Consider the following 17,979-nt stretch of genomic DNA (forward strand, 5'->3'; position numbering starts at 1 on the left):
ATTACGTCGCCCGTATGTTGATGCCTTTATCTCTAAGTATATCCCAGTGCCGGATTTTTGCTGGCGCTACCGATCTACTGGGCTGGAAAGTTATACCTCAAGCCGATCTCGATACTTCGAATTACGTTCGTAATTGGGCGAATACAGCTATAGCACAAGATGCTGCATTTTATGCACTTCGAGTCGTATCTAAGATTCTTACTAAGGAGGCCAATTACTCGGCTTAGGATGACTCCTCTCTTTACAGACTATGGGTGCTGTATTTTGCAACCCTTATTATTTAGTGTTTTAGCTATGCGCTTGAAGGCCCTATTGAACGTCCTCCAAAACTTCTGACCTATAAGGATAGGGTCCGCGATATGCAGGAGTTTCTGCGAAGAGTTGGCGGAGTGAACCGGCCGGATAACCTAGGAATGGTAGCGCACCGAAACGCATGCTTAGGTATGCTGATGATCGTGCGCAATATACTTAAGGAGGCGCAATGGGAGCTACTGTATAATGCATCAAATTCGCTCGATGGATGCATTAGCATGTCATGTGGAACAATTGGGAAGGGAGCTGAAGAAGGCTGTAATTACAACTCTTGAATATAGTTCAGAAATGCACATAATGAATCATCACGCTAGTGAGATTCAGAGCGGCGTTAAGAACGATCAGCGCCTCAATGGCGCCTCTCAGAATGCTCAAAATGACTTAAAAGGAGTAAAACAGCCAGCGATTTGGTGGTTATTCCCTCTGTCTAATCTACAGCCTCCCGCTCGCTAGTTGCAGCTATTTACCAGTCTTCGTCACCATTAATAGGACTTCGATTTTGGGCCTACTAGGGCTTCTTCGCGCACAAATAGGCTCCTAAGAATTTCGCATCCAAGAAGGCCTCGCTACAGTCTGCCTCACAACAACAGTCGTGCCAGCTGCACTCAACTTCCAGGCAAGCAACCATGCACCCAGAACTTCTGTCTGCCTGCTAACAAGTTATTTTTCATAGGTGTGCCGTGGCTTCTTGCGCCATCCGTTTCTTTCCACTAGGTAAACTACTTAGTCACCTTCTCTCTTGCCATTTCTTCTTTTGGAGTCTCCGCAATGGATATTTTCCCCTTTTCTTTTAGTTTCTTTACAGTGGTAACTAAATTCTAATTAGAGTTACTTACAAGTGGTGATGTGAGTTACCTTACCCTTTATATGCTGCTTCCTTCTCGAACCACCTTCTACATACGACAGGCTTAAAGCATTTGTGAGCTCTGTTAATATGGGCCGTTAATGATTGCTTGTTTTTGAAGGGGTCTTTCCCTCGCACTTTGAATGCTGGCAACGAAATACCTTTAAAGTCGACTGTCGATGACCTCTAATATGATCTTTTAATCTTCGGTAGTCAAGGAATGCTAATTCTCAACCTTTTACAGTCAAGTCGTGTTGAACGGACAATTAAGAATGAGAACTCTGTCTATTAAAGAGGGCTCTAGAAGCTCTCTATATATATTAGGTAGGTGGCAAATAGAATGACGAAGGAGTCGTCATTTAGTCAGTAATTGATAATAGAAATAGGTAATGAGACATTCGATGAGACATTTAGTTATAAGTTGACTGATAACTAAGACAAAGCTCGTACAGACGATCTATGGTCGACAGACAGTAGTACGATGGTGATAAGGAAGTCCGATTCAGGTCGATAAGTCGGCTTTCCCTCCAAGCGTGCAGCTTGGATTTTACCCAGTCCATAAGCAAATATCTTGGCAGTTACCTTTAGCGCACACTTGTGAGTGCCTACTCTTGAGGTTGAAGAATAGAGAAAGTAGAGAAAATGGGGAACTGTGGTTGGCATTGGAGCTAGCTGAACTGTTTCAGGCGTGGCGTTAGCTGGTGTCTCTATCCTACCCGAGGCACGCACCGTATCTTGTCCTTAACATGTCCAAATAGCGACTCGTCTCGCCAGAGCTGACGCTCTATTTCTTCGTATTTCCCTCCCGCAAGTCGAAAGGATGTCCACGGGTCTCGTTCAATGTGTCTTCCCGCTTGGATGTCTTTGAAAAGCGCGACAACTCGAGATGCTTGGGTGAAGGCTTTCTCGTCGGTCGGGAGGCGTCAAAGGCGCGCCTGCAAAGCTTGAAGGGGTGTGATACTCTCATGTTCTTTTAGAGGCATCTACGACGTAGACATAGCCGTATGTCATAGCATGAGTTGGGCCGCATCGCGAAGTTGAACGATGATCGTCGCGAGACCTAGTTGGGGTTTGGGAGTTTCGGCTCGTTCAGTTGACTTAGCAACCGCGCCACAACGCCACACTCAAGACAGTTGTTGATTCTAGCGCCAACCACAGTTACTATGGAATCAGCTTTTTGACAAAAAAGGTTAGCGATATCCGCTTGCAGATATATGTATGTCCGCTAATTGATTCTATGGTCTGAACTTGCTGAGGTAAGCGAGGAAGAGAAAGAAGGTGTGGCGAACTAAGGGTCAGGCTGCTACTATGCAAGGCGGTCTAAAGAAGTAAAATACCCAAGGAGAAGCGCATATCTATAGACGTTAGCGTAATGTGCATAAGAGATATAGCTCAGTAACTTACACTAGGCCAAAGGGAATACTCTGCCACGTCAAGGCTTCCGAAAAAGAGATCACAAACACAAGTATTGTTAATGAGATGATAATCATCGCGACCTTCCCAAATATAGTGGCCAAACTGATTAGCACGCCAAACGGCGCTAGCAGCATAATGATAACGAGATAAATAATCAAGGCACGGCACACCGGTTTTAGCCCTGGGTCTGAGAAGAATACATAATCACTAGATGTTTGAAACCGCTTTTTGCGTTTCGCGGTATTCTAGAGACGCTGGCGAAACCCATAAGTAAGGCAGATACGCGGCTATGGACTGTTGGGCAGTATGATGTACTTACTATTCGCACGTTGGTATAGCACCAGACCTTCAGATCCTCAAATAACCACAATACACGTTCAGTGGCCCCGTCTTCACATACGGCAAGATTTATAAGATTATCTCGTTTATCTAGGTATAAAGTCTCTGGACACCCGATTATTTTTGTCCCTTTGAGCCAGGTTTTTAGATTGTTCACGTTCCTTACCGCCGCTTGTTGGCGGGAACACGCATTGGAGAAGTTTTTGGTTAGGGTATCTGTAGCAATCCAGTGAACACTATTGTAAAATGCTCCCAACTTCTTCCTTTCACTTACCATATGCAGAAATTGCTATCGTCAACTCTTCTAACTTCTTACGGCGCTGAGGACTTTGGTCCTCTCGGACGCATCCCAAGAAAATTTGATGTGGTTCCTCCTCATCAATTTTATGTAGCTCCTCCTCGATTCTGCATATTTCGTCCTGCTTGAGCAGAAGTAGTCATAGGCGAGCTCCTAAGAATCGGCGAAAAATGGATAAGCTGGGTTCTCTACGAAGCAGTTCCGTGAAACGAGGGTAGCCGGGGCGAAAATCCTCCACTGAATGCGGTTAATAATGTTAATAATGGCTTGCTAATTACGGGTTATGCTTACACCGCAATGATTCCTTATCGTGAGGAGCCATACTTCCCGTATCTAGGCAGTAGAGGAGGCTAAGTTGAGGCTACGGCATTTTAGCTTGTGGGGAATTACCTTTTAAAAGGCGACAATGCCTAGAGTCCTGCAGCCGCTGCTTTGGGGGCCGAATCACGGTAACTAAGATGCCTTCCGTATACCCGTTTTTAAGTTAGCTCTAGATTCGTCTATAATACTATTTTTGGGCGCATGCAATATCAAAGCATCAGCACGTCCCATTTGGTGTCTGGCCATGTAATGCATACGCTTTCAGCTTTAACTAATCAGTTGACCAAGCGGGTTGACCGGAAATTCCCTCACTAATAACGCACCCATCTACAGCAACCCTTTCGTTCTGCAAGCCATCCGATCCTCACTTCTACATCGCAACCGGCGTGCTGCCCCACTAATATAATCAATATGTTCCTACATCACCACTCCATTCACTCTTTATTTGGATTAAGTCCACTAACACGCCATAATTGTATAAGGTCTTATATACTCTTTCGTCGAAGCCGATTAATAGGCATTGCGTTGGAGACGTTCACCGACAGTATCTGAAGTGAGGCTTAGCTTACAGCCTGGTAAGCATGAATCGAAGATGTAGCGTTAAGGAAATGGGCGCCCTAATGCAAGAGGGTATCTGGGCAACGTCTTAACTAATCCCTCAACATTGAGCGGGCCAGCCGCGTGGCCTGGTTGCAAAGATGGGGCTTCATCCGTGACAGACACCTAAAAGAATTTGGTCAAAGAAACGAATACAATATTTGCGGTCTCTCCAATAGATCCAGCAATGCCAGTTCCATAGGGGAAGGGCAAGACGACGCGTCACAAGGGGAACAAGGCGTCCTTCCTATGCCTTGGGGTAGCGTTGAAATGGGAAACTCGGTGTCCACAGGCCATTGGACTGCCATGAGTATTCGCCCCGTTTCACTTCGCGTCGTGCTCATTTACCGCTTTCCTCCTCCGTATCTCAATATAACCGCTGCGTCTTGCGTCTGCATCATCCCTGCTGCAATTGTTGGATTTAGCAAGCTGATATTGGATAGTGGCAGGTAGGCAACGCGTTCCAGGGTTCTATTTAAAGCCTCGTTTCAAAAGATAGAGTTCTCATTATAATTGTCCGGTTAACATATAGGGCTTTAGTGGCTCTAATATAATAGTTTTCAAAATAATAGTTTTAATTTTTAGTTTTTATTATTATAATTATTATAGGCCACTGCTAGCTATCTACTGTATTGACACATGACAGAAATAATGAAAATTTTTATTAAATTAATTCATGAGGACTATACTGCCTGCTAATTTCTTGCCTTCTTACTTACTCGGTTCTGATTTTCCTCAGCTTCTACCCTTATCTTTTGTTCTAGCTGGTTGGGGGATGATAGTTCTAGGTGATGTAGCTCATTGGTTTTATATACCCTAGGGCCTCCAGCTGATCTGAAGAGAATCCCTAATAGGCGATTTAGCATTATTTGGAGTTATCTAAAGGGGGAGAATTACTTCTCTGTCCGTAAGCCATGTATCTTGTCTTTTCTCCTTGAAGACCGCCAAAATTTCCTTTACGCTGTTGTCCACCAGCCTTAAACCTGAGCATGAGGTCTCTGTAAGTGTAACCAATACTTCCCGTTGCTATGATGCTAGGGCTGTCCGATACGGAAATGCCAGTAGTAAAGCACCGAGGCCGAGTACTGCGCCATGAATTTGGCAAGTCCACTCTGCTCGCAACGTCGGAAGTTCGCAAAATTGCCATTGTTGCTGATGGTTCTTTTTTAACATCGCCATGTATGATTGCCGCCGACACTCAATGCTAAACGCTGTAGGTGAAGCCCTGATCATACTAGTGAGCGTATTGGCGGCCTTAGCTTGGACCTCCGGCTGCTTGTCGAAAATCATGTTGTCGACATGTTTGATGAGGTCCCGCCGCTGATTGTCCGATATAAGGAACAGGTTGCGGTAGTTGAAAACATCTATAAACTGTAGAACGAGAGACCGATGACGCCAAGATTCTGCCTTGGCTCCCACGCGGATTAAAACAGAGACAAATGGTCCAACTTCATCTATGCGGAAAGGGACATTGGAAAGCTTGTTGAGGATGTTTTCTGCTAGGAGTTTGATCTCTTCGTCGATGGCGACCATTGAGAGGATAAACTCGATAAGCCTCACGTGTGGGAAATTGAGCAGCTGAGTACAACTGTGAGATGACAGACAGGCATCCCACCATGCCAAAAGGGTGCGCATAGCCCGGACGTACGAATCTTGGTCGTTTTTCTGCCATATGTCAAGTTGGCAAAGGATCTTAGCATTTGTTGTAGATTCCTCATCCGTTGACTAATACGGTCGGATACCGACTGAAGAATATTTTATCTGTGCGTCGATGAGATGCTCAACATCCTTATATGACTCGTTGATTGTTGTTATGCGGGCCAGCGCTATGCCTATCGCCGAACGGACAGCATTATATGGATGATTAAGATGATCTATAAAGTTTTGCAAAACCTTCTGCTTTTCTGGATAGCGCGGACCGGCATAATGAATGATTGAGCCTAGTATACTGATCTGGAGGGAATCTCGAGAGGGTCTATTAGATTCCATGTTAACGCGAAACACAGGTTTAATAAGTGGCTGAAATCGTCTTGGGTTGTTGTCTTTCATTATACACCTTAAAAACTTCTCCTAATTCTTATCGGCTAACCGCTCTCGTAAAACCGTTCTAGCCTCGGGTAAGACGGATTCCCAAAACGTTTCCCGCGTATGTGGCGCCAAAACCGTAGGAAGAAGGAACAACGCAGTTATGGCTTCTGCAGCGACCCCGCAGTAGTTTTCGTCACTGCACGTTTCGAAAACACTCTCTGCGAATTTTTAAACATCTGCAAAGTTGGACCTAGTCAAGAAAAGCCGACACACGTAATAAATTAACATATAATGTGACTCCTGGAATTCGTAATGCGACTCCTGGAATTCGTAATCCTGGACTTCGTAATTTAATTCTATCTTCATAAACCCTAATTGCTTCAATAACCATTCTTAATCCAATCGCTGCGCAATACAGGAGAGTACCCTCTCCTCAAGGTCGTCATATATGATTATTGTGGGGATGAGCCGTAGTATCTGCGGAGATTTACTCTGCACTATCTTTCAAGGGTCCTTATCCATATAGGGAGTCTCAGACTCTAAATCCGGCTCATAATTGGAGTTGGTCCAAAGGGTTTTATTAGGATCTGAGACGGCGTCTTGGAGATAATTCTTGTATTTGCGTTCAGTGAAAATTCGTATGTCCACCAACTTGAAGATTTCGTACATAACCTGTCGAGAGATGCAACGGAGGTCAGGATGAGAATCTATGGAGGCTTTTACAATCATGTTAATAAACGCTTCAGAAGCAATCGAACCATAGGAAACTTCGAGATTTTCTGTGATCTTTATAATCAGACACCATTTTGTCTTCTGGTTAGATTCCTTGGTCAATTGGATAAGATCCCTTGACAACTTTGCTTTCTCACTCGCTATAAAGCTATTTCTTGTCTGAATCTTGGCCTCGACTTTCTTTAAGACAATGGCGTCTCCGAAGTTATACTGGTGAATAACCACGCATTCTCGAGGTCTGACAATGTGCATGATTTCCAATTCCTTGTCTATTAAAAGACTCTGCACAGAATCGCTCTCAATTTGAGTAGCTTCAACGCAGGCTTTCATGACACGTGGAATGTATCCCCAATGCTGGGAAATTTCGCGCCGTATGTTGTTGGATAACAAACAGGTCATTGCGCCTTCAATACTTGTGGGATTTTTCTCCTCCACTGCTCGTGTGAACGCGTCCAGAAGTGGTGGAATAACGAGTGGTGCGGTCTTTGAAAATCGGTTCACTATCCAATCAATTACATCCCTTGCGCTCTGGCGAACTTCCTCGTAAGCAGACAAGCTTAAATCAACAAGGTCAGAAAGAAGTAGCTTGGTTAGCTCTGGTTCTTTTAGGGGCCCAGAGTACACGTTACAATACAACCTCTGAAGATGATAAAGCTGTGCCCGCTCAACAAGTAGCGGCCTTGGATATTCCTTTTGGAGCCCTTTGAACTTAAATGGAGCAAGCCGAGCTTTGAGAATCTCGGACCTTTCAAACATTTCATCATTGTAGGAACACATTTCGGTGAACCATGACTTGGATGCATTGCACAACGCCTCGAAGCATTCCAGATTATTCTGCTGTTTTGCGAATAGGAACTGATAGATCTCGTGAATAATTTTACCTATCTCGTGGTGCAGCTTGTGGACCAACTGGTAATTCTCACATCCTTGATCTAAGGGGTAACCCGACATAAGCTGGAAGGTTGGCTCCTCATCATCCGTTTCAGCTAAGTTGGTACTATCTTCCTCACCATCTGTGTCAATTCCGTCCTTCTGGCGTAAGGCGTCACAGCTCACGGTAGGATCGCTGTTGTCAGCTCTAGGATCGAAAAGATTTGAGATGCCTGATATTACTGATTGAAGAAGGTAAACGCATTGAGATATTTCGTCGGACCACTCTTTCCCAGAACCATCTCGTTTGATAGATGGCGTGGGTCCAATCAAATTAGTCAAAGAATTGATTGCCATATTGCACTGCGAGCTGGACAGTTCGGCCGCAAAGTTGATTTCCTTGTCATTTGGCTTGTGCCATGTGACATTGAATTTCTTCAGGTCAGCAGTTTTACCCCATACATGCGTAAGTTCATTCTCAAGCTCGTCCTTCTCATGCATTGAGTGATCGACGGTGTATATAGCTGTTAAATTATGTAGGAGACGTTTGGTGATTTTGGAGGCAATCATCCTAGGACTCCCTTTGCATTTTAGTTGCACGTACTTGATGATAGCGAACAGCTCTTCTTTCCAAGCAAGCACAGAGTCTCCAACTTCGGTCAAGGAGTAACGGAGCAGATGCATGTTCCACACTAATGTGCGATCCCCTGGTAGTATCTCCGTATCTGCCGTTGCGCCGGCTCCGTGAATGTCGATTTCTCTGCGAATACCAGCAGTGAGAAGGGGTAGCAATCGCTTCAGAGACTTTTCGGGGTTAACCTTCACAAGCGCGTTGCATAAAAAACCCACCGCGGATGTTGTTTGCTGAAAACCAGTACTTGCTGCGAATCCGGCGGTTTTACCTAGCGCCATATCAAACAGATCCGGCGATAATGTTGCAAGAAACGCAGTAGATACTCTTGCAAGCATGTCCAGTACCTTATTTTCCAGGTCATCGCTGTATAAACGGAAACTATTAGGCCTCTCCAACTTCTCCAACTTCTCCAGAAGGACGAAGACTCGGTCAAATAGTGAATCGACAAATCCTGGGACTTTTGCAGTGGACGACCTTAGGATTGTTTCCTCGTGATGGTCGTTTAACTCTTCATTGTAGTCGATAATGTCGCCGCTTTCCAACCGGACGATCTGTTCAGTTATCCACCGGTCAGCCAGGTATGAGTCGTGTTCCGCTAGGGTATTTGTGTCATCTTCCTGCACTTACCCGTCATGACCCGCTATATTCTCCTTTGTCAAGTTGTGGAACGGTACTATGTAGGATACAACTTCTATGCAGGACAATGCGTGTGAAGTCTTCTCCAGATCATTGGCGTCAATGCCCGGAAGGAGAAGCCGAAGGAGTGTTATAATGTGACACCTGTAGCCTTTCGCCTTTGCCATAATGTTGAACAATACGCTCAACGCTCGGATCGAGGGTATTGTTCTGTGGACTTCGACCAGACCCTGCATGGCTGGATATATCCGCTGGAGGGCTCCAGGCAAGATCAAGTTCTGGTCGAGAAAGGCCAGGAGTCGAAGAGTTGATATAGCAAGTTCCATGGCAGAAGGTGTCGCAGCGAAAATTCCCATGAACACAGCCTCCCGTAAGCATTGTACGAATCGACGCTTAAGAACGTTGTCGAGTTTCCTCTCATCTGGTACCTCCATCTCACCACTTCGCTCTTGATTCCAGCGTAAGACGAACATGTCAGCCAAATGGAAGATCAGTTGCGACAAGGTTAAAGTCCAGTTGCCAGAGTTTGATGGATGGAAGTATATCTCAACAGCTTGTAGGAGGTTCTCTAGCTTTAATAAAACCGAGACCGAATGGACCAAACAGGCGGGAGACAAAGACATTATAATCAATTGAGCGACATTCTGGGCAGCAGGATGGTTTTCAGTGTCATCAAACTGCGCCTGCATAAGAAAGCTTGCTCTCTGAGAATGTTCTCTAACTTGTCGGTAAGCAGAGTTTGAGTTTTCATCAGGTATGTCTAGAAGCCGAAAAATAGCAGTGAAAATAAGCGCAGATTGTTGGTCAGTAAAGACACCATACTCTGAGAACGCGATATGTCTTGCGAGTAAAGAGTCTCTAGCGAGTCTGGAAAATAGATCGACAAAATTCTCGTCAGCAAACTGTGAGCAAGCAACCTGGGACCAAGTATTAAAGAGAGTTGGCAGGTAGCATTGGTGTTGCTTTTCGGCAGTCTGCTTCATAGGGGCTGTTGGGAACAACAGATTGAGCAACGTAATTACCGTATGTACATGCTCCGGGTTGACAATGCTGAAGTAGGGCAGCAACTCCTCAAACATGGCGGGAACCTGTTCCGGATCGAAATAAAGACTTGCGGTCTTGCAAACTTGGATCAAAGAACTGGTAAGACGGGGTATGTTTTTAGGATGAACGGTTCTGGATTCGTCAGGCAGGAACCCGGCCTTAAGTTCTTTAACAGGACGTCTCCAATCAAGTATTGGGACTTTCCCATCCCGGGGGCGGTATTTTCGCCTGTGAGTAATATATTAGTGAATAAAATGTTAAACCGGGAAAAACGATTGAGAAAGCCATTACCCTGCTAGAGCAATAAACAATTTTCCAAAGTATTTTGCATAGTCGATATCCAACCCTTGTGCTAACGCTAGCTCGAAAGAAAGCCTCATAAGCTGCAGATGAGTGTCGCGAGGAAGTTCAAATTTTAGGTACAATAAGGATGAAATACGCATCAGTAAAGGGATTGCGCGACGATATTGTTGTGTGGCCACCGCCATATTAAATTCGCCCACGCAATTTTCCAGAGCTCTCGCTCTATCGGCTTCATCCTCGGTTCGATAGGGAAGCATTATCTTAAAATAGTTGAAGCGGTGTTGTTGATTCATTTGGGTAAAAAGAAAGATGGAGAGTATCGAGCTAAATGAAGGCGAAAATTTGGTTTGGGACGTCGCTGCGGAATTCAGAGTAAAGCGTAGAACATCTGCGTTATTCTCTGCAGGCCTGTGGATTATATTGACAAAGCTTACACTTGTTCGAACTTCTATTTCGGAGCCTCAAAACCTACTCGGGAGGTATAAAACAAGCTATGCCCATTATTTATACCTTTGCTGTAAGACACAGACTGTTATGTACGCAGAAGGCCTGATCGGCCTGAAACCGAAGCTCTCAATGCCGCATTATAACGGCGAGGCGCAGATTGCGGTGTGTATCAGCCAAGCTGGCTTGGAGTGCATGTGTACGATGGATGACTCACATGCTGGCGCTGCAGGTGACGAAGACCGGTGAGCCTGTTTTGGAGGAATTAAGGCCTGAATTGAAGGCGAGTGTGCCGCAGATGTGTATGCGAACCAGTATGAGGGAAGCCCTCACAGGGCGAACATCGTCTCGCCTCCAGCCATGCTCCAAAGGCTGATGGAATGTGGGGCCACTGTTGATGTTGCGGGTAGTAAAGATTGATGAAGGTTATTTGCGCTGCCTTTAAGTTGTTCACTTTGCCGCCGGTGTCAGTACGCTGCTTGTTGACAGCATGCTAGACTTTGGCCAAACTATACGGGGGATGTATCCTGGGCGTCTCATGAGCCTGTCTGAAGTAGAAGCTTTGTTTGTGGAATTGGATAAGAAACTGGTTTCGCTTGGGAGAAGCACTGCTTTGAGCGATTTATTTCACACAAGGCGACTGTTTACTCCAACCAAATGCAGTTTAGATAGTAGGAAAATCGTATTATGCGAGTTCCATCCATTGCCCTTTCCTATTAATAAAGGGTCCCTAGGACCCTTTTCCATGTCTAGAGCGACGCATATTTGTAGCTACCAGAGACCAAAATTTAGTAGAGAAAGTACGCCAATTCCATTAACAACGTGCCAGAGGATTCGGCGTGTCCAATTTGCCTATGGAACAAATATGGAGTGCTCTGCGTATTGTCGGAATTAAAGTCTGCCATGCTCCTGCCTTGTTAATACTACCGAGGGCTCCCTATCCTTTTAAACGTCTAAAGCGCCGTGATATGCACCTCCCTAGCCGCATAAGCTGTCTAATCCCATACAACCTCCTTCTCCTTACAATCTGTCTTCCGTATATATATTCATGACATCTTCGAGTCTGCCGATTCCGATCCAACAATAAAATGCAAGCTGCTCCGTGTATTTCTAAAGTTGAACCTTTACCGTTTGCCATGCCCATGCCTATTTCATGTTGATAAGAGTGTTAAGTACCCTTGTGATATCTATGGCCTCTTACAATGAGACAGAGTCATTATTCTTTTTATCTTTTGGTCTTCCGATCGACACAAACGCACATAAGGAGAAGCGCAAAATCCACTGCCTAAAGATAAAAGGTGGGCTCCAGCTGAAGATGCTTTAATTATTATGCACTGGGGGAACGGCATGAAATGGGATGATATAGCGAAGCGAATACCGGGGAGAAGCTTAATAAGTTGCCGTTTGCGATACCAAAACTACCCCGAAAAGAGGGCTCCCTGGGACTCCGAAAAAAAAAATATGATGGCTAGGTTATATGATCGGTAAGCATGCTCAACCATCTTCCCTTCCTCTAACCTTTTCCCAAAAAATAAATAAACTAATAATGCCCTCAGCTTTAAACCCGAAATGTGGCAAAAGATCGTTACGGAAACGCAAATGCCCTGGAGAGCCGTGGAGCCTATGGCTTGGCAGCTAGGACAGCAAGAATTAAGTGTGCGTGCCATCGTTCCGGCTGGTCCTATCCTCTTTTGCTCCTGTGGATGTGATGGCTTTCTACCGTTTGGTGAGAGAAATCCGGGATTCTCTGGAGAACTGCCGACCTCGCTGTGCTACACATGCCGCCATGAATTGAAGGTCCATAATTTAATCGTCCTCAACATGCAACAGAGTGGTGTTGTGAGCGCAGTTACTATGGTGAATTCTGACACTGTCGCTCAGCAGGCGAACCCCCCGCCCAAATTTTGCCAGAGCCCGCCCTCAGCCTAAAGAAGGGACGCTAGAGCAGGGGTGGGGGCCTGGCCTCTTCAAGTGAGCAGTATATCACGGATTTGAACTTAATGCGGGAGTGGCTCAAAATATATATCCGCCAGCCGAGACATACATGCAGTCGATGGCTCCAATGCCAGGAGTTTGCTATACGAGTTATTGGAGGTTATTTGGCTGATCCCGGAATATGTAAGGAGATTTGATATTTTGCGGTTGGCCTTGGTGCGTTAGATAATACAAGAAGTTTGGCTCATGAACCTGAAGTCCGCATTAAATTAAAAAACGACTCCCAGCCACGCTCATCCAGGATTGTGTATGGAACTTTTTGATCGCTAGCGTGATATTTTCCAAGAAGCGCCTCCTTAACTCCATCCAAATAGACCCAACACTGAAACGGAATAACTTCATCTCTTGTCCAATTTATATCGTAGCCACTGCAGGAAAGAAGCTAGATATAGGAGTTAATCATTGCATAGATACCAATAAAGTAATAGCTTACGCAACGAAAATCATCTAATGGATTGCCAGTATACTCTATAAGCTCCTGGTCCATCCCCATTTCCACATTGTCCCAGAAAGCACGCCATTGTGCAGGTTCGGATCCTTCAGGTGGACGTGATTAAGATGCGACGCGTGTAAGAACCCTTATAAATATGATGATATACTCTAGGCTCGGGTTCGGAGTAAGCTTCTTAGCTAGGGCGGTAGGATTCGATCTCGACCTAATACGCTTACTGCTTTGGCTTAATATAAGCGCAACCGGGTAACTCCAACGAGCAGCTCTAAGGGAGGATAAGAAGAGACAGATCTAAGCTAATTAGTAAGTTTATAAACTGCAATGTATTACAAAACCTACCTTAAGTACAATAAGATCGAGTAAAATAAGATTGTCCTGTCCGTTATTAAAAAGGCATATAATAAGGCATACAATTGAACTTATAAAGGTGAAAAGCTCCGTAGCAATTAAAAGTAAAAGCACAACTTCATTTGCAGATAGAAAGGGATGTGTACAGTCATTCTCCTTGCACTCTTTTACACGCTCTTTAGTCAAATAGCGAGCCTACCTTAGCTTATGCACAAAGAATAAAATAAACGTGGTTTCAATAGTTGATAATACCAATCGCAAAATATAGGGTACTAAAGGGTTTAGCCTGTGCAAAATATTAGCCTCCACTATAATATATTCTTCATCACGTACTATTTAAAACCCATTATTAAACCTACACTAATAGATGCCGTTAAGCTTGGGATAACAAGTATTGGAACTTTATACCTCCCCAAAAAGCAATTGAAAAGCGCGATCTCCTTTGTAAACTATTATAAAAATTAGTATATATATGTGACAGTATAGCAGGGAATTAACATTATAGTTAAGTAGCTATTGGAATGCAGAGCCCACCAAGGCTTGGAGAGCCATTAGATTCTAAAGGCCAGCAATCTTAGCAGACGGTTTAAATACAGTAAATATAGAGGCTGCTAGTCTAAGGTAGACTAAAATTATATATAGAAGGAGAGCAACAAGAGATACCCAACGTATAGGGTTGGTCGTGGATCGAGCATAATGGGCAGCCCAATATGCAACCCAAATGCAGCACAAAATTGAGGATATTAAGAGCGCCAATGGAATAGAAGCAAAGAGAGTGTGTATCCTTAAAAAGGAGACTAGTGCAACAAGGCAACTAGGGCAAAAAGCGGCCGTAAGGCAACGAGTAGATCAAAGGCGAACTTGTATTCTCAGCTTCGCATCGGGCGTAATGAGGTCTATATCATCAAGTCTCCCTAAAGAACATTAAGATGTGCAATATGGTCAGGCTTTACAGCCTTAAGTTATATAGAAGTCCAGGCCACCCGTTTAGCCCGTCGTAGGGCTTGTTAATCATTATAAGGCTACCCCCATAATATCGCACGTGACGGTATACTCTAAGTCGACGGCGTTATATACTAAATCTGGCGCCAGCTAAGTGCGGCAGGTATTTCGCGGATTCTCATTTAGCCAGAAAAACCGGTCTATTTAACTCAGGAACGGGGAAAGTAGAAGCCCCGTTAGAACTAATGCGATTCTAGTAGAAAGTAGTGAGGATAAGCAACTATATTTTGGCAAGGTGGAGATAGCTAATCTCTATAAGGACGCTAACCAAAAATAACCTGTTTCGTTGCATTCTGCAACAAAACAGGTTATTTTTAGTTAGCGTCCTTTTAAAAGTTTAATAGCCCGGAACTCCCCATTACCCTTAGCCCTTACTAAAGATGCTAACTAAGAATGACTTATTTATTGCATTCTGCAATAAAACAGGACATTTTTAGTTAGCGTCCTTTTAGAAGTTTAATGGCCCGGAACTCCCTATCATCCTTCTCTAACCCTTACTGCCTTTTGCATATCTTAATGCTATGGCTCCACACCTACAGGAACACATAGGCTTAATCATTAAAGAATTCTTACAGCTCTCTTAGAGAATTAGCCCGATCCGTCCCATAAGTCAAATTTCCTTTATATACACTTAGACGTATCTAAAACTTACAGTCACTATTGGATCATATTACAAGGATTGCACATTCGCTGCGGTATAGAGATGGGGTTGCGAGGCTTAACGTTCTTAAGGCATCCTTATCAAAACTCGTAGAAAAACGGATATGCCCACCTAAGGATAAGGCCCCTTAACTAAAGAGCAATACTTTTTGAGCCTTGCTAAGCCTACTACCTTTAGGTGCTTCTCAAGCCTCACTAGAGGCCTCTAAAGCCTTACTACCTTAACTAGATGCTTCTTAAGCCTTGCTAGGGAGCGAGGCTTCTAAAGCCCTACTAGAGAGCGAGGCTTTTTTAGCCTTACCAAAGGATATTCAAGACAAGGTACTCTTGGATAGAAGCACTAAGCAACTGGCTTTTCAATTCTTTTTATCGTTTGCGATCAAGACTAGTCAAAAGCTCCCAAAAAAATGTGTTACGTTTGCGACCAAAAAGCTCCCAGAAAAATATATTACGCAACTTGTAAAACTTATCTCACCAATTTCATCCCAAGATTTTACAAGTTTTAGTCGTTATTGTTCAAAAGGAGGATCGCCCTTACAATTTTAGGGTATATATCCTAGCCTTCTAGGACAGAATGTTAAGAATATAATTAACTTTCTTTGTTCTTATATTACTAAAGAAGATCAAAATTACCCAATACGTCGCAGAATCCTTCTCGGTCTCCTGTTAATGGCAATAGATACTAAAGAGGCTCGATTAAAATCGAAAAATGGTAGGCATAGTCGGTTTAAAACACGAGCACGTTCTACATATAATAATAACGGGGTTAAGGAAAAGGATATCGCTGGTCAAAGATGGAGGCGTTTAAAACGTGGATTAATTTTAGCCTTTGGGAATTCTCAAAACGCGACGGTGTGAGTTCTTACTCATTTCTACTAACTTTAGCATTGCTAACAAATAATAGTATAGAGAGGGATATGACTGGGGATGAATTTGACGCGCTTAATACGTGGACCGCGACGCCGAATTGCGCAGGGCTGAGACGTCTTTCCCCTATAGTAAAAGGGCTAGAGGTATCATTTCTAGTTTACATTATGACTAGGAAGACTAAAAGTTTAGGTAAAGTCTATATTTACTAGCATTTAATTTGCTTACAATTTCGCAGTCTAGGTATAGCTCTTCTAGATTCCAGCGGAAGAAAAGTCTAATAAACGCAAGACGTGTGACACTGACAGCGAGGCCTCGTTATAAATAGCGAATAAAAAAGTCTGTTTAGGGAGCTGGTATAGTAAATACTTCTAAATAGGATGGCACTACTAGAAGGTGCTAACGGTTGGAAGATATATTTCAGCAGACGATAAAGATGCTTTATAAAAATCCCCTATTAGATTCTCCCGCCAATGAATTAAAGCGTGCTACCCCTTTAGCGGACGTTAACAGCCGTTATTTAGACCTGTACACTAATTCAGGCCTGTCCACCAACTTAGCCCTTAACCTACAATCACTATCCCCCCTACAATTACTATCCCCGGTAGACAGGTCTATAGACCCAAAGAATTCCAATAAGCGGTGTGAGTATTAGGCGGGTTCTAAAAATATGCTAAATAGTTTTTAACTAGCTCCTAGAATGGATTATAGAAGTTAAAGTACTGGGCAAACTAAGGCATATATAGCCAGTGGTAAGTATATTCATATTGTAAAGGTCGAACGATTTTATTAATATAGCGTAGAAAAAAATGGGTTTAGTAAAGGCGCGAACCCTATTCCCATTCCTACCTCTTAATAACACGGTTCAAGACAGGGAGATCCAGAAGTAGGTTCACGCACTATAGCGAACCCCCACATATCCGATAGTTAAGAAAATACTAAACAGAGCTACCCAAATCTCGCGGATAACTTTGATAAAGTCAGCTCCGGATTTGTAATAGGTTATCTGGATAACAGTTTAACGGAACAAGCCTTCCCTAATGGGCAAGAAAATACTAGACAGAGCTACCCAAATTTTACGGATAACTTTAATAAAGTTAGCTCCGGATTTGCAATAAGTTATCTAGATAACAGTTTAACGAGACAAGCCTTCCCTAATAGGCAAGAAAATACTGGACAGAGCTACCCGAATCTCGCGGATAACTTTAATAAAGTCGGCTCTGGATTTATAATGGGTTATCTAAATAACAGTTTAACGGAACAAGCCTTCCCTAATGGGCAAGAAAATACTAGACAGAGCTACCCGAATCTCGCGGATAACTTTAATATAGTCGGCTCTAAATTGGCGGATAACTTTAATAAAGCCAACTCTGGATTCGCGAATGAAGATAGTATTAAGACGCTTGGTCTCTTACGGGCGGAATATTTAATAATGTTTTACGGAGTAACTAGTTAAATCGCACAAAGCGGGTAACTTAATTTACGCCGGTTTCTTAAACTATTCCTATTTAACGGGCCAGTATACAACTACGAATTCAACGCCACTGCTGATAAACACCGCATTATTAGGTTTATAGTAAACCATTATTCCATAGGGAAAGGATAGATTTGTCTTCCCATCCGAAATATACGGAGGGGGAAATCTATCCGGAACCCTAATACAGAGAAGCAGCCGTTTATGCCCGCCAGTTAACCATCCTCCCCCTTAAGGATCTTTTAGTCTAACTATAGCGCACAACTTTCGCGCCTGGTTTTATTAGTATAAGGTATTAAATATCTCACAAAAAAAATGCCTACGGCTGAAAACTGCCTACTTACTTTGTCACGTAAGGGGCTAA

At 43.7% G+C, this 17,979-nt stretch overlaps 2 protein-coding genes across 2 annotated transcripts; one reads left to right on the forward strand and one right to left on the reverse strand.

Annotated features, from left to right (window-relative positions):
* Positions 1–8,691: 8,691 nt before the first annotated feature.
* K441DRAFT_155550 (uncharacterized protein) lies at positions 8,692–9,349 on the reverse strand. The gene is made up of 2 exons (XM_067640223.1): positions 9,019–9,349; positions 8,692–8,942 (listed from the first exon to the last, which is right to left on the reverse strand). Exons 1-2 carry the CDS (start codon positions 9,261–9,263, stop codon positions 8,894–8,896), a joined length of 294 nt encoding a protein of 97 aa, XP_067509093.1. The 5' UTR covers positions 9,264–9,349; the 3' UTR covers positions 8,692–8,893.
* Positions 9,350–12,105: 2,756 nt separating this feature from the next.
* On the forward strand, positions 12,106–12,747 carry K441DRAFT_536484 (uncharacterized protein; the record flags this gene model as incomplete). Its single annotated transcript, XM_067642419.1, has 2 exons — positions 12,106–12,302; positions 12,375–12,747. Coding segments are annotated over 2 exons (570 nt in total), but the record flags the coding sequence as incomplete, so codon positions are not given.
* Positions 12,748–17,979: the final 5,232 nt, after the last annotated feature.

This window comes from Cenococcum geophilum (genome assembly GCF_001692895.1).
Source record: "Cenococcum geophilum 1.58 unplaced genomic scaffold K441scaffold_3, whole genome shotgun sequence".
Classification (NCBI taxonomy): domain Eukaryota; kingdom Fungi; phylum Ascomycota; class Dothideomycetes; order Gloniales; family Gloniaceae; genus Cenococcum; species Cenococcum geophilum.

Coding starts and splice junctions, on each gene's coding strand:
- K441DRAFT_155550 (XM_067640223.1), bottom strand. CDS start 9,263: ATGCAGGGTCTGGTCGAAGTCCACAGAACAATACCCTCGATCCGAGCG. Junction 8,943..9,018: donor AATATAGCGGGTCATGACGG/GTAAGTGCAGGA, acceptor ATAACTGAACAG/ATCGTCCGGTTGGAAAGCGG.